This window comes from Meles meles, chromosome X (genome assembly GCF_922984935.1).
Source record: "Meles meles chromosome X, mMelMel3.1 paternal haplotype, whole genome shotgun sequence".
NCBI lineage: Eukaryota > Metazoa > Chordata > Mammalia > Carnivora > Mustelidae > Meles > Meles meles.
In genome coordinates, this window is record NC_060087.1 from 59,464,559 (window position 1) to 59,489,996 (window position 25,438).

At 52.0% G+C, this 25,438-nt stretch overlaps 1 protein-coding gene across 7 annotated transcripts in view; it reads left to right on the top strand.

The window, feature by feature from the left end:
• The first annotated feature begins 10,242 nt into the window (after nt 1-10,242).
• The window catches only part of DLG3 (discs large MAGUK scaffold protein 3), a 55,507-nt gene continuing 40,311 nt past the window's right edge, over nt 10,243-25,438 (top strand). For 4 of the 7 annotated variants that reach the window (XM_045995323.1, XM_045995324.1, XM_045995325.1 and 1 more), the window contains exons 1-9: nt 10,243-10,923; nt 14,310-14,360; nt 14,798-14,922; nt 15,124-15,293; nt 15,584-15,720; nt 16,283-16,427; nt 17,042-17,201; nt 18,824-18,980; nt 19,390-19,492. In XM_045995323.1, coding sequence (XP_045851279.1) covers nt 10,567-10,923; nt 14,310-14,360; nt 14,798-14,922; nt 15,124-15,293; nt 15,584-15,720; nt 16,283-16,427; nt 17,042-17,201; nt 18,824-18,980; nt 19,390-19,492 — 1,405 coding nt within the window. In that variant the 5' untranslated portion in view covers nt 10,243-10,566. Of the gene's footprint in view, nt 10,924-14,309; nt 14,361-14,797; nt 14,923-15,123; nt 15,294-15,583; nt 15,721-16,282; nt 16,428-17,041; nt 17,202-17,531; nt 17,695-17,784; nt 17,920-18,823; nt 18,981-19,389; nt 19,493-20,206; nt 20,446-25,438 lie in introns of those variants that run through there. The other 3 variants (XM_045995329.1, XM_045995327.1, XM_045995328.1) reach the window with 3 other exon arrangements.

Genomic DNA, 25,438 nt, shown 5'->3' on the forward strand with positions numbered 1-25,438 from the left:
GGTCGTGGTCTGATCTTTTCAGCGCGGGGGGCTTTGTGGGGGGGTGCACCTTCCATCCCGGCCTCATGTGACATGACACTGAGGGATCATCACGGGGAGGTTCTTGGGCTGGAGGCGGGAGGACCACCTCCCACAACGAAGGGCTGCAAGAGAGGGAGCAGGAGAGCAGCACCCGCGGAGGACACTGGGGGGGGGGGGGGGGGGGCCCGAGGCACGCTGTGCAGAGTTGCGTTGTAGCTCCACCTTGTGGTCACCTGCCGCAAGAAGAAGGCCGCGTCAGCAGTCACCTTGACGCATGAATGCCACCTGTTTTACGTGCGGGTTGGGGACCTGTGCCCTTGACTCTAGACCCTAAGGGTATAAGCCGATTTCCACATATTTTCGCCTCTCTGAGCTGCTTCGCGCAGGGTCTGGTTCCCAGGCCCTCCTTCCCCTCAAGAACAAGTTCCCCAGTGTGTTTGCTGTTCGTGAGGACCTGGGCTAAAACCAGCGAGACGCTGACCTAGGGTGAGGAGTCCGGTAGAAGGCAGAGGGAGGGGGCCAAGGCAAAACCGGGGACGGGAGCAGGCTTTGTGGCCGACTCTTCAGCCCCCCACCGCACCAACATTCACCCCCGTTCGCGTCTCCACACGAAAGGAAATTGAATTAAGACGCTGGCGAGGTCAGGAGTTTCGGTTCTCAATTCCTCTCCTCTCGCCAGACTGGGACCTGGGGGCGGCACTAGCTCCTCCGGACAAGACCCTACTGATTCCAAGGCAGCCCCCTCTCACCCCAGCCCGGGGAACTACGATTCCCAAGATACCCCTGACCGCTTCCTGTCTCGGGAAGGACAGAAGCTTGTTTGAATTTGTATTCCCGCCCCCTCCTCCGTCCGGGTCCCGCCCCTTCCCTTCTCACCGCCCCGCCCCCGGTATGGATACACAGGCACACACGTACACAGGCAGCGCTCCAAGCCAACATACCTGGCCTGCAGCTGGCGCGGAGGGAGGGGGCGGCGGCGCTCAAGGGACTGGGAGGAGGTAGGCGCCTCAGGAGCCAACGCCACGGATGCTGTCTGGTCCCAGTCTCCTCGGGTGTCCACGCCGCCTTGCAACGGCCAGATCTCCCTCACACACTACCTTTTCAAGCTGCATTTCCTTAGTTTTCCCTGTTCCCGATCCGCCCCTCCATCTGACCGACCGCCGGCCTCACCTCCGGGGCGCGCAGCCTGTCAGGGACTGCCAGGCTCTCACCTCTTAGCGCTCACCTCCGCCCCGCAGCCCTACTTTTCTGCCCCTTCCCAGGTGTCCAGCCTCTCAGCCCAGCAGCCTCTTCCTCCCCTCCCCTTCCGACCCAATCCTGACAGTCTCCAGGCTGTCCAGCTCCCGGGGCCTCAACTTCTCAGCTCCCAGGCTTTCCGCAGCAGTCGTGTAACCGCCAGAATGCCGGGACCTAGTCCCAGACCCTAAAGCCCCTAGCCCCTGAGTCGTCGGCCCTGAGCCTGCCACCGCCTATCCTTACCGTCTTCCCGGGAGGATTCGGCGGCTATGGTTCACTTAACTTCTATGAGGCCCTCGGCTGGAGACTAGGACTGACAAAAACTTAAGGGTGGAGGGCCTCAGGGAGCTGCTCGTTGGGGTTGGGGTGCAGTTGCTCTCCGTTATTTTTAGCTGCTGACTCACAGCTCCTGGCATCCGGGTTTGGGGCTAGCAGGCTGGGCTAGGGGGCTATTAATAGAGCCGAGGCACAGCCCCGACCCAGTTCAGTTTGGAAGCACAGGGAGGAAGGAGCCTCCCTCTGTCACCATGCCCTGTTGGAGACGTTGTGGACTGAGGCAGTGGCTGAACCAGTACCTCTCTAGCTACCAGTACCTCAAGCCTGATATCTCTACCTTGAAACTCCCAAGAGACGGCACACAAGACTCCTGGGCACAGCTCTCCCCTCAGTTTGCCATGGCTTGGGGTTCTGCCACAATGAACCTCCTGTTGTACTAGCTGAGAGTGAAGACACAAGCCCCAAGTAGAACAGTTATTGTGGCTACAGATTTGGCTTGCCTGGACCTACTCTTGGGCTATAATACTGGGTTACCAGGAAGAAAAGCTGTGGCTTTCTGGTCCCCAAAAGCCCTCATAAGGATGGGGTACTTCAGCATGGTCCTAAAAGAGGGGGCAACAGAGCAGAGAATTTGCTAGCCCCATACTAGACACAACACTAGAAAACTGCTGAATTCTGTATTTACCACCTGCCTAGTATTCTTTTGCTTTCCCTCTTGTTGGGCTCCCTACTCACAGGGGTCAACAGACCTCAGGATGTTTCCCATAGGGAAACCTAATTCAGGAAAGCCACTGAGAAACTTGGCTCCGCCAAGATATAAATGACCCTTTATGTATCGTCATTTCTATGGAGACTTTTTTTATTTCAATGAGCTAACATAGGAATTCCTGGGTGACTGGGTGGCTCAGTCCATTAAGCGTCTGCCTTAGGCTCAGGTCCTGATCTCAGGGTCCAGCTCCTGGGATGGAGCCCTATGTCTGGCTCTCTGCTCAGCAGGGAGTCTGCTTCTCCCTCTCCCTCTGCACGTCCCTCCTGCCCTCCTCATGCTCGCTGTCTCTCACATAAATAAATAAAATCTTCTTTTAAAAAAATAAATTAGGAATTCCCTGATCCATACATTGGGAATGGTGGGGAAATCTTGATACTTTATTGGACTACTCACCAAAATTATTCCCACCCACACCCAATTTGCTAGAATTCCTATTCACCAAGGACGCACACCCACAGCAATGGCCCCTTCCTTGTAAATTAGAAACTTCTGCCTTCAAGCGACCCAGATCTCCAGCTTCCACGGGAAACCAGAGGGCCCTGGGACAAGGCTGCTTGTTTCTCCACATACAAAATCTGTCTGCTTTGTATACAGGTCCACCTTCAAGAATGAGCCCAGATTATCATACAGCAGCAGGCCGCCCTGTCCCAACCGGGTCATTTTGCTGAGGGCTCCAGAGACGGTGGATGGGATGAGAAATGGTCTCTCTCCTCCTCCAGGACCCCCTCGCCTACTACTCCTTGGTGGCATCAGTCTCTGCGCAGGCCCCTCGGTTGCCTAGCAACCACAGCCGCCTGCAGGGGCGCGGGGCCGCTTTGGACCTATAGGGGGCGCCTGCCTCCCTGGGGCCTCAGGCTGGAGCTCTAGCAGTTGAGACAGTGTGCCAAGTGTCAAAGCGTCTCAGGGTTGACCGCGTGCTCCCAGCCTAGCCAACCCAGTCCAGTCTCCCGAGTGAGTGGGGAGAAGTTCACTATGATTCTAGAGGGATTTTACTCATATTCACTAAAAATGAAAAGATGAAAGAGAGAGGGAGGGAGGGAGAGCGCGAACGGGCGGGAACCACTCAGTAAGGATGGGACTGGGACGTGGAGAAGGCATGTTTGACCGTCTCCATTCTCTCCAGGCCTACCAATGCTTATTCCTCAATCGCAGCCGTTCAGAGGGTCCAGGCTACAGGGGGCTTTCTTCCCGAGCCACTTTTTGGATATGGGAAAATGAGTCTAGCCCTCTTTTTGTCAATATTGTCAAACTGCTGAGCACATAAAAGACTTCAAGCTCCTGGGTTATCAGTCCAGCCTAAACTCGGTCAGAAAAAAAAAAGATATTAATTCATTTGTTCAGTCAACAATAATAACTAACCTTAACGTGTTGTGTACCAGGGAATGTGTGAAGTGTTTTACATTTAATCCTCACAAAAACCTTATGATTATTTCCATTTCACAAGCAAAGAGACTAAAGCTCAGAGCATTTTCAAGGTCACACGACTAGTGACTGTGTTGGGTCTGTGAGCAACCGTTATGTGCCAGGGCCTAAAATATAGAAAATAAGACACCACTCTCTTTTCACTACCTAATGAACACCTAATCACCCTTCAGGACCAAACTAAAAATGTGATCTCCTTGGTGAAACAATTCTGAAATCCTCCCCCCACAAGGAGAGTTGGTAACTTGCTTTTCTGTACAACCCTCTGAAACAACATTTCTCATGGGGACTATAATGATCTGCATCTACATTTCCATTTCTCTAACTTGGAGCACCTCAGTGACAGGGCTGTTTACAGCGTTTACTGTTCATCTCTCCATCTGGGTGTCTGATAGATATCTCAAACTCAACATGTCCCAATCCACACATCTGATCTCTCCCCTCGCACCCCCCCACCCCCACTCCAGAATGGCCACTCCTAAGGCTGTCCTCATCTCAATCGATGGCAGTTTCACCTTTCCCGTGGCTCTGGCCAAAAAGCCTTGGAACCACACATCATATCCATTCTGTCAGCAAATCCTAGTGACTTTCTCTTCAAAATGCGGGTTCCTCTGAAACCTTTCATAAGCTGAAATGGCAAAAAAGCAATTACCATTAATGTGCATGGAAAAATTTTTGAGCATTCCCAGACCCCAAAAATAACCTCTCTTAGGCTTTTCTGATACCTCAGGGCACATCTTGCTAACAAATGCACAAAATAAATGGAGATAAAGCACAGATGCTCACAGACACAGTTCAAAGCCGTGGTGACTGGATGCTGAGCTGCTGGGCGCAGTTCCCCAGGAAAGAGCTTGGCCAGGCTGCTCTAGCTGCTCGCTCTTGGTATTTGCCGCCTCTATCACTGCTCGCTGCAAAGCAAATGCCGAATGCTATTTTCACTTTTTTACTCCTTTTTAAAAAATAAAAGCAAAAATCCTCTTTCGGTTTCTTTCAGTTGGTGAAAACAGCTAGTGATACGGGCCTTTCTTTGGAGCAAAGTGGTGTAAGACAAACTTTTGAAACATGGGGGATATCTGCACATCCAGAATCCAGCCACTTCTCTCTCTTCCAGCACAAACACTGTAGTCCAAACCACCATCATCTTTCACCTGAATTCCTGCAGAAGCATCCCAACCGGTCTCACTGTTTCCATCCTTGTCGCCTGTGGCCTCTTCTCCACACAGAAGCTTTGCTGACCCCAAGTCAGATCGTGTTAGTTCTCTGCACAAAACCCTCCAATGGCTCCCCATGTCTCTCAGGGTAAAGCCCAAATTCTTATAATGCCCTACAGGCCCTATACAGTCTTCTTCCCTACTAAATCTCTGATCTCATCTCCTGGTATTCTTCCTCTCCCTCATTCTGCTCTGGCCATTTGGTCCTCCTTGCTGTTCCTTGAACAAGCCAGGGGTACTCCTTCCCCAGGACCTTTGCACTGGCTGTTCCCTAATGAGGTATACCCTTCTGTATGGCTCACCTCCTCACCTCCCTCAAGTCTTTGCTCAAATGTCACCTTCTCACTGAGGTCTACCCTGACCAACTATTTGAGATGGCCTCTATTCCAATTTCCAATTTCCAGTAAAAATAGCATATAAAGGAATGAAATAAATGACACTGTGAGGGGAAAAAAAAAGACAAATCCAGAAGGTAGGAGAGTCTGCAAAACAACTGACTTGTATGCCTAAGAACATCAATGTCATTAATTAAAAAAAAAAAAGTAACAGACTTCTAGTTCTGGACCCAGTGTGAGTAGATAAACTTCTCCCTATTCCTCCTGCTAACTACAGCTAAAATCCTGGACATTATACATAAAACAAATGTAAGAAGACCGAAAGAAGGAGGAAAGCACTGACTTAATAGGTACCGCAGTGACCTGAACTCAAGGTATTGAGTTCCGTAGGTTTTCTTGTTGCTTCATATATCCCAGGCTGGTGCTGGAGAAGCCAGCAGCCTCGACCTGCCAATGGGCACAGACCAAAGAAAGCCTCAATAAATCCCTGCTCTCTCTAGCCAGAAGACCAGGCAAAGAGAGAGGAGGAAGCAGGCTTCCCGCCGAGCAGAGAACCTGACACAGGGCTCGATCCCAGGACCCTGAGATCAGGACCTGAGCTGAAGACAGAGGCTTAACCCACTGAGCCACCCAGGTGCCCCCAGGCAGAAAACTCTTAAACAAGAACCACTCAACTGTAACCAAACATCACAGAAAAGAACCATAGCCCCACCCATGCCAGTAAAGGCCAAGTAGAAACCCAGACCTCTACTCTTACTGGACTCACCCAACACTCTCTGGGGTGGTGTCAGAAAATGCTGAATAGGGAGCCTGGACTTCCATCCCCACAGGGTAACATGGCTTCCTCTCCCTGCCGAATGATATCAGAATGGCAGAGGAGACCTAGGGGAGATGCAGGACTTCTGCTGCTGCTCCCCCTCTCCTCCCTGCCCAGTCTAGTGTTCTACCATCTTTGCCCCTACCTGTACCACACATCCATAGTCAATGGAGGCCCCCTGGGGACCGGGAAAGAGACACTTCAATACCTCCCAGCCAGAGAGGTGTCAGTGGAGGTCTACTGGGGAGCTGGAACTCCCACCACTGCCCAGCAGCAGGGAGGAGCCTCTGCCTCAGGTATCAGCTGAACCACTGGGGGAACTTGAACTTCTGTCCCTACCTGACAGTAGTAACCAGGCAGTGGCCCCTTTCACTGATGGCAGCAGTGTCAGAAAAAGCCTACCAGAGATAAGATTTAAATAAGATCCAGAGTCTCATAACATAATATTCAAAAATGTGTAGGATGTACTAAAAAAAAATCACTCATCATACCAGGAACCAGGACACCCTCAACTTGAATGAGAAGTAATCCACAGGTGCCAACACCAACATGACAGAGAGCTTTCAATGATCTGACAAGGATTCTAAAGCGACCAACATAAAAATGATTCAGGGCACCTGGGTGGCTCAGTTGTTAAGCATCTGCCTTCAGCTCAGGTCATGATCCCAGGATCCTGGGATCAAGCCCTGCATCAGGCTCTCAGGGAGCCTGCTTCTCTTTCTCTCTCTCTCTGCCTACTTGTGATCTCTCTCTCTCTGTGTAAAATAAATAAGTAAAATCTTAAAAATTACCCACTCTGAACAACAATAGGAGAGCAGAATTTTTTTTAAAAATGTACAGTCCCTCAGAGACATGTGGTGACTATCCCCTAAGACTTAACATTTGCATCATCAGAGTCCCAGAATGAGAAAAGAAAGGTGAGGCTGAAAAAGCCCTCAAGAAATAATGGCTGAAAATACCCAAAATTTGGCAAAAGATAAAACCTACTAATTCGAGAAGCTGAATAAAACCCAAACAGGATAAACTCAAAGAAACTCATGCCAAGATACATCATAACCGAACTTTTGGAAGCAAGACAAAGAAAATCTTGAAAAAAGCAAGAAACAACAACTTACTTACAGAGGAAAAACAATTCAAATGTGGGTAGATTTCTCATCAGAAACTATGAAGGCCAGAAGAAAGTGGCAAGACATATTTCAAGTGTTGAAAGAAAAGAACTGCCAACCCCAAATGCTTTATCTAGTAAGAACACCTTTTGGAAATGAGGGGGAAGTCAAGGCACCCTCAGAAAAAGGGAAGCTAAGAGACTACATCACCAGCAGACCCACCCTAAAAGTATGGTTAAAGGCAGTTTCCAAAAACAGAATGAAAATGATAAAAGAAGAAATCTTGGGACATCAGGAAACGAGAAAGAATTGAATGAGTAAAAATGGAAGTACGTATAATAGACTTTCCTTCTCTTAAGGTGTCTGAATTATGTCTGATACTTGAAGCAATAAATAAAACATTGTCTGATGTGGAGCTCAATATATGTGGAGGAAATATTTAAGACAACCGTACAATACTATACTATAAATGGGACACAGTAAAGGTATTTAAAGGGAGGTGAGCCTTCTATACTTTCCTCAACCTGATAAAATGTTGACAGGTAGATCTCTGTGGTGACAAAATAATTCTGTATCTTTGTTGCAGGGGTTGTTACAGGAATCTCCACTTATGGTAAAATGGCACAGAATTATACCCATCATGGTGTGCCTGGGTGGCTCAGTGGGTTAAGCCTCTGCCTTTTGCTTTGGTCATGATCTCAGGGTCCTGGGATCAAGCCCCGCATCTGGCTCTCTGCTCAGCAGGGAGCCTGACTCCTCCTCTCTCTCTCTGCCTGCCTCTCTGCCTACTTGTGATGTCTGTCAAATAAATAAATCTTTTTAAAAATTATTTTAAAAAAAGAATTATACCCACATCGTACCAATGTCAATTTCCTAGTTTTTATATTGTACTATAATTATGTAAGATGTAATCATTGAGGGAAACTTTGTGAGGGGTACATGGGCCTCCTCTGTACTCTGCAACTTCCTTGTAAATCTGTACTTATTTCAAAATGAAAAGTTGTTTTGTTTTTTAAGATCGAGGCTATTCTAGATTAAAAGTGGTTAAAGACACAAAGGCGATGGGGAAGACTTGATTAGATTCTGATGTTCAAACCATAAAAGGCAAATTTGAAGAAATTTGAATATGGATGAGACATTTGATGCTCTTGGATGATATGAAATTATTGTTAATTTTCTTAGGTGTCAAAATAATATCATGGTCGTGTAGAAGAATACAAGACGTATGCTGAGGTATTAGGGGAGAAGTGTGATGAAATCTGTCACTTACACTTGAATGGTTCAGAAAACAATGCATTTCCATAATAGATCAATAGAGCAAATATAACAAGACAATACCAGTTGCTGAGTCTATGAGAAAGATATATAAATGCTCATTGTACTAGTCTGTCAACATTTCTGTATGTTTGTGAATTTTCATTTTTAAGAAAAGCTGGAGAGAACACGTGGAGGAGAGATACAGGATAAAAGCAAGTGTAGCAAAATGTTAATGAACATCCAGGTGGCTTTTGTTTCCTGTAACTTTTTTTCAATTATCCGTACACTTGAAAATTTTTGTATTAAGATGTAGAAGTAAAAAACTTGAAGAGAGATGATCGCAACGTGGTGTCCTCCCCCGGCGTTCCCAATACCCTCTTCTCTGATCGACTTTTCTTTCTTTCCCCACAATGCCGTACAATACTATACTACAGATGGAAACCTGTGCAGATATTTAAAGGGAGGTGAGGTTTCTATATTTCCCTCAACCTGATATAACGTTGTTCTCTGTGTTGCTAGATCCCCAAATCCTAGAACAGTGTCTGCACATAGCAAGTGCTAGATGAATATTTGTTGAGTTAGGAATTAATTTCTGTATCCCTAGGACCTAGGTCGAGGTCTCGCCAATGAATGTTTGTTGAATTGAACTGAGATCTACGTTCTACAGGACAACTTGGAATAAACCTGTTGTACCAGGATGGTTTAGAGCATGGATGTTTGAATCAAATAGCCAGAGTCTGCGTCCTAATTTAGTCACTTCCAGCTGTATTAATATCTCTGAGCCTCAATTTCCTGATTGGTAAAATTAAGATAAGCATAGTAGCATCTTGGTAGGGGTTTTGTTGGCAAGTAAAGCATTTAGGACTTTGTAAAGGCTCAATAATTGGTAGCTAAGGACAAAACAAGAACAGCAAAAAAGATAGTCTTCCCTGCATGTCATCCTGCCTCCGGCGCCAACAGACTGAGTGGGGGAGGTTAAGGAGATGTCCTTGGACAAGTATTTCCAAGTTCTTTTCCAGGTCCCCTGGAATGGTTTCTGTCACTTCAGATCTCTTCTTACCTTTCCTTCCGCCCTGGACTCTCTTTCCTCTTGGCTCCCTGACGCTCTTTCTCCCATCATAACCATGTAGGAGTAGGGCGAAGGAGACAGGAGCCTGTGGGCCAGGGACGAGAGCTTAGAGCTCTCCTTTCCTCCTGTTCTAGGGTTGAGTCCCTCACTACTGATGGAAGCAGGTCAAGTGTGAGATTGCGGTCATTTCAGGCCTAGAGGTTGAGAGAACAATAGTCCCGAGGAGGAGGCACTGACAGGAGAGTAGCCACATATGCCGCCCTCTTCCTCGGTCCCCTGTTAAGAAAGATCACCTTCCCCGCCCTGCTCCAACGTCCCTTCGGTCTGTTCTGCTGTTTCAAGTCTTTACTTCTGCTAGCCCCAGCTCAGAGCAAGCCCAGGGACCCATTGAGCATCTCCCTGCAACTCCCTCTTGGAAGTGGGGTGGGGTGGAGTGGGCAGAGGATGGGCTGGAATCGGAAATGTGGAGGGCACTAAATTGGGGGCTGAGCTCACCCGTGGCCCAAATCCCCCATCCCCGCTTTAGGGTCTGCGGTATCCCAGATATCTGGGGAGCTGGGGCTGATCTTGGGGGCGCCACTGGCTCTGTTCCTTTAAGGAGCCGCTGTTTAGCATTCCTGCCGCTGCCGCTGCCGCTGCCTGACTCTGCACGCTGATTGGCTGGAATCAACTGAGAAGGGAGCCAGGGAGAGATGCTCTTGACTCCACTCAGATCCATCCTGGGGACCAGTGCAGGAGCGGTCCTCTCAGCTCCCAGCCTCTGCCCAGACTCCCGCTTCTTCTTTGCCGCTGGGCCTCGGCCCAGGAGCCACGACGGGCGACACGGAGCCGCCAGTGCTGGAGGGGGAGCCGTGGGTGCGGGGCAGCGTGGGGGCAGAAGCCCCGGGACGCCCGCCCGGCCCCAGGCCCCGTTCCGCCCGAGCACCCCCACGGGTGCCCCCTCCTTCCTGGTCCGAGCAGTGTGAGTGTGCCCGGGAGCCTGGCGGCGGCGGCGGCGGTGTGGAAACCGGCGTGGGCTGGGGGGTCCGGGCGGCGGGGGGCAGTGCCATGCACAAGCACCAGCACTGCTGTAAGTGCCCCGAGTGCTATGAGGTGACCCGCCTGGCTGCCCTGCGGCGCCTGGAGCCTCCTGGCTATGGGGACTGGCAGGTGCCCGACCCCTATGGGCCAGGTGGGGGCAACGGAGCCAGCGCGGGCTATGGGGGCTACAGCTCGCAGACCCTGCCCTCTCAGGCTGGGGCTACCCCCACCCCCCGCACTAAGGCCAAGCTCATCCCCACCGGCCGGGATGTGGGGCCAGTGCCCCCTAAGCCAGTCCCGGGCAAGAGCACCCCCAAACTCAACGGCAGTGGCCCCAGCTGGTGGCCCGAGTGCACCTGTACCAACCGGGACTGGTATGAGCAGGTATGGACCAGCAGTGGCGGGGGGGAGGGGGGAGGCGGTGGTGGGGAGATGGTGGGGCAACCCAGGGGGGCTGAAGAGTGGGGGCCTAGAGGCCTGGGGGGTGCAGCAGGGGTTCCTGGAGGCTTCAAGCTGGGGGAAACTGAGCCCTAGGGTTTCACCTGGACCAGGAGAGGCGGTTGGAAATGTATGCTTCTCTGTGTGTGTCTGTTTGGGGGTCTCCATTTGGGGGGGATTGGGAGGAGCTGTGTGTGTCAGGAGGTGAAGGTATGGCGGAGGGGCACATTTTCCTGTGGGGGGACTCGGTTTGTCTCCGTGTGGAGGTTTAGCAGCGTCTCTGTGTCTGGCAGGGGGCGGGAGGTTCTGCGGGGGCTGTGTGTGGTGTATGTCTCCACAGGAGGGGAGGAGGGGGCACGGTGCTCTGCGTAGGGGGGACATATGTGTGTATGTGTGTTTGTATGTTAAGGTGTGTGGAGGGAGGTACTGGAGCTCCTGTGAATCTATGTCGAGGGGGCCCATGTGCCCGGCTGCCTGAGCTTCATCCCTCCATGCCATGAGTCCCTTTCCGTCCCAGGCCCTTTGTGTGCACATGGACATGTGGGGATGTCTCTCTGAACGTGGAGGTGTCTCTGTAGGTGAGGCTGCAGGGATAGCTGTGTTCGCCTGTGTGTGGGGCTGCGTGTATCTGTGTGAGAGCATGTGGCTTAAGTGTGTGCATGTGTGTGTGTGTGTGTGTGTGTGTGTGTGTGTATGTGTGTGTGTGGTGTCCCTGGTGAGAGGCGCTTGACAGGCAAGGGAGGGGAGAGGGAGGAGGCAAGAGACACGTCCCAAGCAAGGCTGAGAGGCTGCTGAGAAGGACGGACTCTTTTGTCCCAGCAGCTCTGAAGTGTGTGTGTGCTGGGGTGGGGGTGGGGGGCAAATGTAAAGGGTGGGGGGACTGAAGCAAGCCTCTTTGCTCTAGAGCAGGCATGGTGCCTGGAGGCAAGCAAGGAAGGGGCAGGTGCCCTGGTGCAGGACTGGCCTCAGTGGGGCATGGCCCCCTTGAGTACCTCCAGATGTGATAGAACTTGGCCCCCGAGACCTGACTTGGCACAGCTCAGGAACCCCTGGGTGCTGGGCACAACTCCGGCTTCCACTCCCAGTCTAAGCTGCCAGCTTAGAAAATGGAAGGAGCATCTGTGGGAGAAGCAGCAAAATGGAGGCTGGGCCGGCAGAGCCAGATCCTTGGCATGCACAGCGGAGGGCCTGTCTGCTTATTTGGCTCTGCAGCCCCCAGGTTAGGGAGAGAGGAAAAGGAGGTTTCGCTGTTGAGGGCAGGTGCTGCCTGCCCCGAGCTGGTGACCGTTCTGGCCGACTCTGTCCTCCTCTGGGGATAGAATGTGCTCTCACTCAGAAGCAAAGGTGGGGACCTCCTAAGGGAGAGGAGTCCTCAGTTCTGGCCTCCTGTCTGTCCGTGCTCACTGCTTCCTGTGGCCCTTGCTTCGGCTCTTTGCCCTCTCCAGTGAGTCCCCCTCTTTCCTTTTCCCCTGTATCCTGGGGCCCTACCCTTGCAAACACTCACTCACGCTCATCCTGCTCAACTGGCAGACAGGTGCCAGTCCCAAGACTGGGCCAGTTGGCCAAGGTTTCTTTGCTGGGGCTGAGCCCCAGATGGCCCCTGGCTCTGGGAACAGGGTCCCCAAGCAGGGTAGTGGGAGGCTGGAGCCTCTGATGCTCGCCAAAGCTGGAGCTGGCCTTGAAGCATGGCTTATCACATGTGGGCACACATGGTACAACAGAGGCATACAAGCGCTGCATGGGTGTCCTTTTGCCTGCATGTCTGTTGCATGTTACTTCAGGCAGTTGTTTTAGTTTCGGGGCTCTGAAAAGCTATCGGTTCTTCCTCCGTGGGATCAGAGGCCAGAGTGGGGCTGCAGCTGGGGTCCTCCCCACAACTCCCAGGGCTTCAGGGCATAAAGCCCTGCGGTCAGGCCCTGAAAAGGTGGAGGCATGACTCGCCAGCCTGCCCACCACCCACCTATGCCCCCCCAGCCACCTCCCCTCCCTGTTTCTCCAAGCCAAAGCTACAATGAAAGGGGAAGCGTGTGAAGGAGCCCCCATCTTAGGTTTGCAGCTCCCTTCAGAGGAGAGCACCAGGGGTCGGGAAAGGGGCAATGCAGCCAGAGACAGATGGAGGAGGAGGTACTGGGATACCTGGGGAGAGAGGCGAGGGAGTCCCTCCATTCTCGGGGATGAGAGTGGGAGCCGGGGAGCAGGTACTTCTCATCTGCCCACAGTCACATTTTCACTTGACAATGGCCACAAGTATGTCTTGTCTGGGAGGCCAGTTCTGGGGGTTGGTCAGAACAAAGCTTGCTTCTATCCCCTTCCCTTGCCTCCCCTCCCATGGCTGCTGTATACTGAAGGCCAGGGGCTCCACTGCCGGTCCCTCTGTGGGTTATTAGCTTCTCCCTCCTCTGGGGAACCTCATCCACTCTGCTCCCATCCCACCCCCGGCTTTGCCCCTGACTCCCACCCAGCTCCGACCCTGGCTTTTTCTGCTGGGAAACACAAAGGGTTAGGTATCAAAGGCCCTTGGTGGAAAATGGATTCGGACTTTGACTCCTTCTGCCCATTTGAAGAATCAGGTTCCTGGGGACACAGAGGAGATATAGAATGAGGGTTCCTGGGGGTATTCAGAAGGGTGCTCCTTTCATTTTCTCATGAGTTCTGCTGGGGAACGGCTTGAGTGGCCAAAACATCAGTGGCCTTGGCAGCTTATTTAATCAAAAGAGCACCTGGAGATCCAGGTTCTGACCCTGGCTCTGCCATTAAATGCCAGTGAGCTCTGAGGTACAACCTGTGTCCTCTCTGGGCCCCGGTGTCACACCATCTGTCACATGAGGGAGATTGGACAAGATGGTGTCCTTCCGGTCCTGACATGGTGGGAGTCTGTGATCCCTGAGTCAGGAAGAGCTATGGATCAGAAGGGGAAGAGGTCCCCATCGAGGCCACTGGGTGTGCCCCCATGGATGCTAGGTGTGGCATGGTTTGCCCTTTGCCCACCGTGTTCCATTTCCACCAACCCCCTTAGACCTGTGCTGAACCCCTCCTAAGTGAACTCCAAGGCCCTGGGGCCCAGCCTCTCAGTGAGTGCAACACTAGCTGGCTGGTCCCAGACAATTGATCTGGGATAAATGGGTTCAGGGCGGATATGGCTGGAAGCGAGGGAGGGGTGTGGCCTCCTCAGGGTTAGCCTGTCCCCATCTGTGTCCAAGAGGCATCCTGGGGTCAATTCAGGCTCCCACTCTTCGGGTGGTGGGGGAAGAGCTGGTTGACCAGGAAGGCAGATGGGTGTTGGGGGCGGGGGTTCAGGAAGCGCTCAGGGAACTGCCCGTGTCTCCCCCTAGGTGAACGGCAGCGATGGCATGTTCAAGTATGAGGAAATAGTACTTGAGCGGGTAAGTCTGCCAGCGGGTCAGGATGAAAGGGGAGGGGAGAGTTCAGACCAGAAAAGGGAAGCGCCCTGTGTGTAGCTCAGTCTCAAGACTTGTTGAAGGGGGGCACCTGCATTGAGAGGACAGGAGGTGGGGGGAGGGAGGAAACAGTGGCCCTGGGAGGCCACATACTGCATCAATCAATCAACCAGCTCACAAATATTAATTGACCTTGCTCACTGAGGCCTGGGGAGTTGGGGAGGGGGTGGCTTGGCTGGGGCCTCTGGGCCAGAACGGTTGCCACAGGCTGGGAAGCTGTATGTTGGCCTGCTGGGGCCTGGGGGAGGCCTTCTGAGGCCTGGAGAACCTGTTTTGGGGGGTGAGGGGAAGCAGGGGAGATCCAGAACCGTCCCTCCTGCCCTCCGAGTGAGAGGACCATGCCCCTCTGTCCCCTTCTGCAGGGCAATTCGGGCCTGGGCTTCAGCATTGCAGGGGGCATTGACAACCCGCATGTCCCCGATGACCCTGGCATCTTTATCACCAAGATCATCCCTGGTGGAGCTGCCGCCATGGACGGGAGGCTGGGGTGAGGTGGCTCGAAAGCAGGGCTGGGGGTGGCAGGGGCAGGATGAAGATGAGGGGAAGAGGGCTGCCCTGCATGCGATGACCCTTTGGTTAGCTCTCAGAGGGGGCAGGGGAGGGGCAGCAGGGAGGGAAGGAAGGAGAGTTGGGAGAGGGGGTGGAGAGGCAGTGGTGGGGTGTCATGCTTCTCGGACTTCCTCCTCAGGGTGAATGACTGTGTGCTGAGGGTGAATGAGGTGGACGTGTCGGAGGTGGTGCACAGCCGGGCCGTGGAGGCACTGAAGGAGGCCGGCCCCGTGGTGCGCTTGGTGGTGCGGAGGAGACAGCCCCCACCTGAGACCATCATGGAGGTCAACCTGCTCAAAGGGCCCAAAGGTGCAGCCCTCTACATACCTGTGCTCTGGCCAGAGACTCTGGGCGGCTCTGTAGGACACAGAAGGGGACAGCCTTACTCCTTGCTTGACCTCCCCTCTCACTTTCCCTTACTGACCTCGGGATAGCAGCCTAGTGTCTGGGTTCCCCCAGGGCAGGGGGGGAAGGTACAGGGAGGGGAGCTCCCCCTGAACCAGTGGGTTGGCTCCAGTGGGGAGTGGGGTCTGGCATTGACTGAGCACTCTAAAGTCTCCTTGTGGTCCTCTCCCACTCCCTTCACTGCCCCTCCCCAGGCCTAGGTTTCAGCATTGCTGGGGGGATTGGCAACCAGCACATCCCAGGAGACAACAGCATCTATATCACCAAGATCATTGAGGGGGGTGCCGCTCAGAAGGACGGACGCCTACAGATCGGGGACCGGCTGCTGGCGGTGAGACAGCCTTTGGGGAGGCCCACATGGTAGGGTGGGGTGTGGAGGTTCTAGTAGCCTCTCACTCCACCTGAACCTCATTCAGGGGCCAGCATTGTGGGGGAGGTTTCAAGAGCGTCATCATCTGATGGGATGCCTGGGTGGCTCAGTCGGTTAGCGTCTGCCTTTGGTTCAGGTCCTGGGGTCTTGGGATTGAGGCCCACTTCGGACTCCCTGCTCCAGTGGGAAGCCTGCTTCTCCCTCTGCCTCTGCCCCTCCCCCTGCTTTTGTTCCCTCTCACTGTGTCTCTCTCTGTCAAATAAATAAATAAAATCTTTAAGAATAAATAAATAGATAAAAAAAGAGTATCATCGTCTGAGTTGCACACGCTCAGATACCAAGGCCCTAGTTCTTTTCATGGCCGGGGCTCCCATACAGCTCTACTGCTCTCTTAGTACTTGTCAGCTTCTCACAGCACTGTTCGGGGCCTCTGTTAGACAGAGCACTGTTGAATTTCCCGGAAGTTCCCCGGAGAGGCTCTCCCTTCTCCCAATTGCCAGCCCTAAGGCCTTTCATCTTCTAGGTGAACAACACCAATCTGCAGGATGTGAGACACGAGGAAGCCGTGGCGTCGCTGAAGAACACATCTGATATGGTCTACCTAAAGGTGGCCAAGCCGGGCAGCCTCCACCTCAACGACATGTATGCACCCCCTGACTACGCCAGCAGTACGTACCCATCCCCCTTGTCCCCAGCCTGAAGCCCCAGCCCCCTGGTTTCTGGAAGGAAAGGAATTCAAACTCCCTGTTCAGAGAGAGAGAGAGACAGAGACAGAGAGCGATAGTGCTCAGGAGAACTGAGTCCAGATTCTCACTCTGTCCCTTGTAGCTGGGTGCCCTTGGACGAGTCCCTTTCCCCTGTCTTCAGTTTTCTCTTTGGCAAAAAAGGAGCTAGTGATATGGGCTGCCTTCCTCATAGAACTGCTGCAAGGATCAAATGAGATCATGGACAAGAAAGCCCTTGGAAAACCGTATTAGGCTATAGAAATGTGAGGGATTATTATTAGTCACACCTCTAGTCATGCCTTTCTTTGTAGACTGCTTGACTTTAGCTCTTTCTAAGACTCACAGGAGTGAGCCCAGGATTCAGAAAGGGACTGTGGAGGAGGAAGCCGGGGGTGGGGGTGAGGGGGTGGGGGGAGGGGAGGAGAGGCCTGAGGAATCAGCATCCCTCGGTGGCTTTTGCATCTCGGGTGGGGTGTGGGGCACGGTCCTTGATGGGGGTGAGGTAGGGACCTACATAGCGTGGTCTCTGAACTTGTCTCTCCTTTTCTTGATTCCAGCTTTTACTGCCTTGGCTGACAACCACATAAGCCATAATTCCAGCCTGGGTTACCTTGGGGCTGTGGAGAGTAAGGTCAGCTACCCTGCTCCTCCTCAGGTTCCCCCTGCCCGTTACTCTCCAATCCCTAGGCACATGCTGGCTGAGGAGGACTTCACCAGGTAACCCCCTCCCCGCCGCCACCCCTTTAGCCTACTTACGGATGAAGAGGATAGAAATCCGTTTCTGGCTAGCCACGGGTCTCCTTGTAGTATGGCCCAGAAGAGGAGAAAGCCCTCATCATTTCTCTTTGGGTTAGGCCCTCTCGGACCGAGAGAGGGACAGAAGGAGCTGCAGGGACAAGTTCCACCATCAGAGGGCGTGCCAAGCGTGTGGCCCAGATCCGAAAGTACCGAGTTAAGGGGGAGAGGGGTGGAGCGCGTAGGGGGCTGACTAGGTGGAAGCTGTGGGGGTTTCCTTCCCCGAGACGGTCGCTGCCCCCTCTGCGGCAGTCGTTCTAGAGAAAAGAGCCGTTGAGACGGTGGGGTTGGCGGGACGCTGGGAGGCTGGCGGGCCCCGTGGCCTCCCCGCGGACGGCCCCGCCCCACTCTGGCGGCGGCGGCGGTGGTGGCGGGCCGTGGAACTGGTCCGGCCGGCCGGGGTTCCGGGGGACAGGTTTGCTGCGGGGTGGGGCCTGGGAGGCTGCAGTGGAGCCGAAAGGGTAGGCGGACGGGGTGGAGGGCGGGCAGGGAGAGCTGGAGGAACCATGGAGAGGGCACGCAAGCTCTCAGGTTCCGGCTTGGCCCTGGGCGTGGGCCCGGCCTCGGCCTCGGCCTGGAGAAGGGCTTCGCAGAGGTGGGCCTGGCCGCTCCGCTCCCTGCGGCCTGGAGGGGATGCCAGGTAGGAGAGCAGGGATTTGAGCGAGAGCATCTGAGGCTCGGGGAGGGAGCCTTGCACCCAACACTGGGAGCAACAAAGGAGGAGTCTTGGACCTGGGGCTCTTCTGATGAAAGATGCTTTCAAGTGAGGGCAGTGGGCCGGGAAAAGTGTGCTAAGGGTCGGGTTTTAAGGCTACGCAGGCACGAGCGGCTGTAGCTCTCGCCTGATGACACTGACCATTTCCAGAGGGATGCCTTGGACATAACATGGTTAGTGGCAGTTCGGAGTTTTCATGTGTTAACTCTCTTCTGTCGGGCTCCTCGGCTCCTTCTGGGGACCTGGAGTTCTATACCTGTCTCCCACATCACCTGGCAAGGGCACATAGTAGTAGCGGGTGACCAAATCTGTCCTTGGGGAAGATAGGAGGACTCACAGTTGGCGGGTGGAATTTTGAGACCCTGAAGGAGCATGTGTAAAGCAAGTAGGTACATTTTGTGGATGATGAGTGCGATCAACCCCAGGCTGGTTTCCAGCACCCCTAATTGGTTCTCCTTGTTGTGGCCCAGGTCCATCACGCTGGTGGTAGGATAGGAGAATCTGGGAAGAAAGAGGATGAGGGAATGGGCTCTGAGGTAATGTTCTCCAGACAGGGTAGGGTCGTGTTGAACCGAGAGAGTAGGGGACTGTCCACTGGGAAGCCAACTCCAAGCCCTCAGGAAGAAGGGAGGGAAGAGGAACTGAAACTTGACACCTGGCAGAAAATAGCAGCCAAGCAGGTTTCGGGAGAGAAAGGAAGCAACAGGGTATCATATGTAAAGGAACCTACATCATTCTACGGCAGTATGGGCCTTGTTCTAGGCTGGCCCTTACAGGGACAACAGTTTACATCCACCTTGTCCTTACCCTTCTGCTTTTTTCCCACCAGAGAGCCCCGCAAGATCATCCTGCACAAGGGTTCCACAGGCCTGGGCTTCAACATCGTAGGAGGAGAGGATGGAGAAGGCATTTTTGTCTCCTTCATCCTGGCAGGAGGCCCAGCTGACCTGAGTGGGGAGCTGCGCAGGGGAGACCGGATCTTATCGGTGAGGAGAAAAAGGAGAGGTGGGAGGATGGGAGCCATGCCAATCTAAAAGGGAGGAGGGGAGATCTTGCTTTCTCTAAGAAGTGCTGCTTGAGATGGGGGAAGGCTGAGCTGGAGAAAACTGATATTCTCTTTATAGATGACCTTAGGACGTGCCAGGGACTGAGCCCAGACTTATCCTTGAGGAAGAAATGAATGTGTGTTGGATCTCAACCCTGGTTGGCATTTGAGCCCCACAAAGATAATTATTACACTAAAGATGGCATATTCTTCACAGGCAAGGATAGGATATTGAGAAACGCATCTGATTAGGCTTAGGGATGGGCTACCCATCTCCCTCTCCTAACTGCTATGACAGAGGACTGCCTTTCTTGTTGTGGGAATGGCTGATTGCTCCTCTCTTTGGACAGGTGAATGGCGTGAACCTGAGGAATGCAACTCACGAGCAGGCTGCGGCTGCTCTGAAACGGGCTGGCCAGTCTGTCACCATTGTGGCCCAGTACAGACCTGAAGGTAGGAGATGGATGGTTGGACAAGGATTTGGGGAATTTAGTCCAAAGGGGCGGCTTTTTGCCATCATAGGTACCAAAGCTACTTGATCAGGTCCCTTCCACCCTAGCGCAGTAACCTCTTCCTGTCTTGTTTTCCTTCTGAACAGGGGTAGGTTTAGGGAGCTTTGGAGCATCTATCTGAGGCTGTGCTCAAAGCCTGCCTATCAGGGCTGCAACGCAGCAGAAGGCCAGTAGTGGGCAGCAACCTAGGGAAGGAAGCACAGAGATTGGGGCGACTGGAAAAAGGGGAGGGGGAAGAGAGGGGAGACACTGGGCTCCGAGGCGAAAAGACGCAAATGTATTTGGTGGAACTGGTGGAACGGGAGGAGAGTAACTCTCAGGTAGAAAGACCACAGGGAAGAAAAATGGGATCTCTTATCTGGATCCAAACCCCTATGACCCCCATTTCCTTCATCAGGGTGACTGAAAGATCCATAAACACACTGAAAAGGTGATGCTAGGCCGTCGGGGCAGGCAGCCGGGAGTGGACCCCCTCCCCCTACGGGGGGCCTTCTTTGTGTTCTCTGGGAGCGGGCCCCTGGCTGGGGCGAAAGGGCGGGGCTGGGTATGCAAATGAAGGCGTTTGATTGGCTGGGGCCGGCCAAGGCCCAGGTGCCGAGGTGAGCTGCTGGATGGCGCGCCCCAGTCAGCCGGCCGGCGGGGTGACCATTGGCGGGCCGAGCGCGGCCTCCAGCCGCACGCCCCGCCCCGTGACCCAGGCGGAGGGCGGCGGGCGCCCCTCCTTCCCCCCCCTCGCGCGCCTCAGGCGTCTCCTCCTCCCTCCTCCCCTCCCCCTCCCTCCTCCCCTCCTCCCGCGCGCCCGGCTTTGTGTCCGTGGTCTCCCGCGCGGGACGGAGGGGCTGGCCGGAGCTGGCGCTTTCTCGGCACTAGACCTGGACTCCGACCCGGCGCCAGGTGAGGTGGGGCGGACGAGGGTCAGGCCCCCTCGCAGTCCACCCTGGCCTCTCTACGGTTCTGTTCTCAAATTCTCTCTTTTCCAACACTGAGCCCCCAACTCCTCTGCGCTCTCCCCGGAATCCCTTCGCTTCACGCCCCCAGCCCCGTGCGGTGCGCTGCTTGGGAGCCCCTCCTGGGAGCCCCTCTCGGCCCCAGGAGAGCGCCGCCCGGGGCTGAGCGCCAGCTCTCCCGCCACGGGGCCCTGGGTGGCCTCCCCCTCTTTGCCATCACCTCTTCCCACTCACGAACCGGGCCCCTTTTCGCCCCAGGTCCTCCACCCTCCCCTCGGCCTCCTGCCCGCCGGCCGCTCCGTCCCCGCAGCTCCCTAATCCCTGTCCTCAGAGGAATTTTCTAACCGTCCCCCTCCCCCACACGCATTGGTCCGCCAAACCTGGCTACCTCGGGGAACCCCCGAGGCTGGTTTAGTAGTCTCGGGACCCCACCCCATCCCCGCTTTTGTTTGTGAGGGTTTTCAGACCGCTCCCCCTCCTCTTTGTAAGCCCGGCCTTTGTCCCTTGGGGCCGCAGCGCCTGGACTCCTTGGACACCTAGGCCCGGGGGGCCGGTTACTAAGGTGGAGGAAGGGACCTGTACCGGCAGGTGCTCTGGTTCTGTGATGAGGAGAGGAGAGGCCGGAGCCCCTTCGCCAAGCTGTGAGGGATCTAAAGCGCCTACCTCTGTCCTTTCCACCCCCCCACCCCCACTTGTTCAGTGCCTCTAGGGAGGGCCTGAAGGGGAAGAGAGGGGCCTGCCACCTTCTGTTCTAGGCTTCTGTGATGGGGCAGAAGTGTGGGAAGGTAACTAACAGGAGGACTTGTTGGTCCCAGGTCAAGGGAAAGAGGGATGCAAATGGACACTTTCAGTCCATTTTCTCTCCATGTTTTGGTGTTCAGTTAAGGACAAGAAAGACACCTTAGGTTATTGGTTGGTTGTTTTTTGGTTGTTGGTTTTTTTTTTTTTATTTCTGCCTGTGCCCTTTGCTTCTCAGTGGAGAGCTATCCATCTGATTTTTATTAGCAACCAGTATTTATCATGTCATGCCCACAACTTAGACAACGGTAAGTTCTGCAAAGAAAATGATTTCTCTTGCATATTTGTGTGTGTGTGTGTGTGTGTGTGTGTGTGTGTGTGTGTCGGAGAAATTGATGTGTTTCTTTCGGTTTTGCTCTGTGATGTTGGGCACGTGGAAACAATACTGTGAATTTATCTGGTGGTAGGATGTTGGAAACTGGTGACTACATATTTCTATGAGTTTTATTGGGAGAATGTAACTGGTTCACCTAAAAGGCTACAAGTTGTCCAGGATAAAGGGATTCATTGCTGCCAACATGTATGGCTCTCTGAGCGTATTTCTGAGAATTTATAATGTATGGAGGTGCTGTCTTATGTCAGGTCTCTCTACCACTGGCTGAACAAAGCCTCTCTTAGGATTTAGTTGAACCACTGTTGGTAAGGCTCTGCCACTCCAGTCTTTCTTCTTTCTTTGCTTTGGTAAATCCAGCAGGGCCCCAACATGCAAAAAGCTTTTTTTGTTGTTGTTCCTTTCAAAAATGGCCCCTCAGAGACAGGTCTAGAGGGACTACAAAGCATTCGGTGTTGGGCTCTGAATTTTCTTTGATAAAGTGATGATAGCTTTTAAAAATAAGGACCCCATGTTGATCATTTTATGAATATATTAAATACTGTTCTTAGGAAAATTGTATTACATGGCCATTTACAAAATGAATAATCCATATATATGTCCGCTGGACAAAATGGCAGAGAATTTGCATGTTATGGACCACATAAGTGTTCGTTATTTGTGTTATTTTCACATAGAATGTGGGATCTGGAAAGGTTTTCATACTCCAGCCGGTCTTTGTGCAAACTGGAACAGTGACAGGAGAGCAAGAACGTGACTTGCCTAAGGCCATGAAGGGAAAGTTGCTCTGTGGGGGCGGGGGGGGGGGGGTGTCAGCACTTGGTTTAGGTCTGAGGTCCACCAGTTGGGAAAAACCGCACTTGGGAATACCTGAGAGACCCAAGACCTACTTGGAGTGGAAGAACAACAACAGGAAAGAAACTGGGGAAATAAGAGAGACTAGGGAAAGAAAGCTGTATGGGCAGGGGTAGATTAGTGGCCACTGAGCTCCATTGCCAAGCCAGTGCAGTCTTTGGCTAGATACCATTTAGCCTGAGAGCTTAAAAAATAGCTCTGACTGGGGCGCCTGGGTGGCTCAGTGGATTAAGCCGCTGCCTTCGGCTCAGGTCATGATCTTAGGGTCCTGGGATCGAGCCCTGCATCAGGCTCTCTGCTCCGCAGGGAGCCTGCTTCCTCCTCTATCTCTGCCTGCCTCTCTGCCTACTTGTGATCTCTCTGTCAAATAAATAAATAAATAATCTAAAAAAATAGCTCTGACTAATTAGAATGATCAGAGTAAGAATATTTTTTCTTTTTTTTAATGGCATAATTGAGATATAATTCATTTACCATACAGCGCGCCTGTTTAGGTGTACAATTCATTGATTTTTAGTGTATCCACAAAGTTGTATATCCAGGGTCAGAGTCAATTTTAGAATAGTTTCATTACCCCTCCCCTTTTAAAGATTTTATTTATTTGACACCCTTTTAATACATAGAGAGGGTTTAAGCATTGGAAGTGTGTTAAGTGTAGGACAGTTGCTTCCTAGTGTATCTCCCCTGAGCACCTAGGGGCTGGATGGCAGCTTGATGGGAATGCTTTAATCTTGGGATTCTTTCATATATCTGGTTTATTCAGTGTGGGTTAAGCACATAATGAAGATTAAAAACCATTTCTGTCTATTTGAACTTTGTATTGTGCCTAGCACAAGTATTTTTACAATGAAGCTTTGGAAAATATTAAAATAGAAATACAAGTGCTAAATGGTAAGGTACCACAGTGAGAGATGCTATGTAATAGTTTCACTCTTGATTGCTCCAAACTGTTGTGGACACAGCAATCCTACCTATTAGCTAAAAATAGCATGATGTTCTTGGGCATGTATAATCCTGCTTAAAATTCAAATTGAAAATTTAAACAACTGGCTCTTGGCAAAGGCTCTCTCCCAGTCTATTCTAAAATGAAAAATATTTTTCTTTGATTTGTGAAATTGCTCCACCAAGGGAAGTATGGGCTTCACGTTATAACATTTTTTTTTCTTCTTTCATTTTATTTATTTTTTTCAGCGTAACAGTATTCATTGTTTTTGCACAACACCCAGTGCTCCATGACGTTATAACATTTTAATTTAGAAACTATCTCCTATATTTTCTCCCTAGTTACTTTGTTTCAGCCTCTGTTTATAAGCTGAGCTAGTATTTTTCTGGAAAGCTCTTTTGTTTTTAGAGTAAAACCTGAGCCCCAAATCAGGAGGTAAGCCAGAATTTGGTTACTAAGGTAGCTAAACTGGGAATTGCTCTTTTATGACCAGAAATTTTCACCTGGCATGTAAATCCAGACAGGCTGGGGGGAAGAGAATGAGAGAGAATCTGTTTTCCATACTTATTTTAAAGTGCTGAATAAGCACACTTTCCCCATGGAAATGCCTTTGGGTAAGACCTGAAAGAATTAAGGATCAGTGATGATAATAACTGGAAAGCATAAAAGTAACATCATTCCCATAACATTTATTAACCGTCCCTTCTCCCCTGTTGGAGAATTGAAGATGTAACCATAGCTGTTACCATATCAGCATGATCTCTCTTGAGAGCACAGAGGTGGAGGTTAATCAAGGCAAAGAATTTAACTCCTGAAATTCCTTTTGCTATCATAAAAGAAGACTGATGTAGGGAAGGCAGAAAATGAAGTACTCTTAACAGCATTTCTGCACTGAACAGTTTAAAGGCAGCTCGTTTTGTATTCATGCTCGTGTCCCCACCACGTCAACTAAAGCCTGTCCCATGGTTTGTTCTACTGAATTATTATCTTCTGTGTTCCAGATGGTTTTGTGAGCATCAATCTTCAGAATATCCCTTTGGGATAGGTGGTATCATCACCATTTTACAGATGAGGAAGGTGAGGGTCAGAGAGGGTAAGTGACTTCCTCAAGGCCCCACAGCCAGTAAAGAGCAGAATCAAAGTTCAAAGTCAGATTTCCTGAGAATTTCAGGTCCAGGGCTTTTGCCTCTGGGACACAACTACCTCCCATCACAGCAGAGAAGCTGTGAGGCCCTTCTTCCAATGCAGATACATCTAGACTCTGAGTGCCAGAAGCTGTTAACAAGTGGGGTAAAACCAACTGCCAAATGTCAGTTTTTTAGTCTTTTTTTTTTTTAAGATTTTTTATTTATTTATTTGACAGAGAGAGATCACAAGTAGACAGAGAGGCAGGCAGAGAGAGAGAGAGAGAGGGAAGCAGGCTCCCTGCTGAGCAGAGAGCCCGATGCGGGACTCGATCCCAGGACCCTGAGATCATGACCTGAGCCGAAAGCAGCGGCTTAACCCACTGAGCCACCCAGGTGCCCCCAGTTTTTTAGTCTTGATGGCCCCAAACTCCTGTACCAAAGGAGGAAGTAGCCAGGGAGTAGAGGGGCTGCTGGAAGCCTGACGGAGACCTACAGATTTCTACAAAAAGAAAGTGGGCTTTGGAAGACTACTACAGAATGATATTGTGGGGGAACTTGGGAAGAAGGAAAAGATGGGAGCTGCTTTGCTTTGACTATAATAGCAAATATGTGCAGGCTTAAGAATATTAATTAACTAAGGCATTTCTCATTTCTTCAAGTGAAATGGAGTATTTATCATTCATTTTTTAATGACCTTATAGTTTGCTCATTTAAGGGTGCAATTCAGTAGTGCTTAGAATGTTCACAGAGTTGTGCAGCCATCACCACAATCAATTTTAGAACATTTTCACCAACCTAGAAAGAAACCTGTACCCTTTAGGTATAATCACCCCCTTGCCCAAACTTCCCATCCCCCTGAGTACTAGGCAACCACTAATCTACTTCC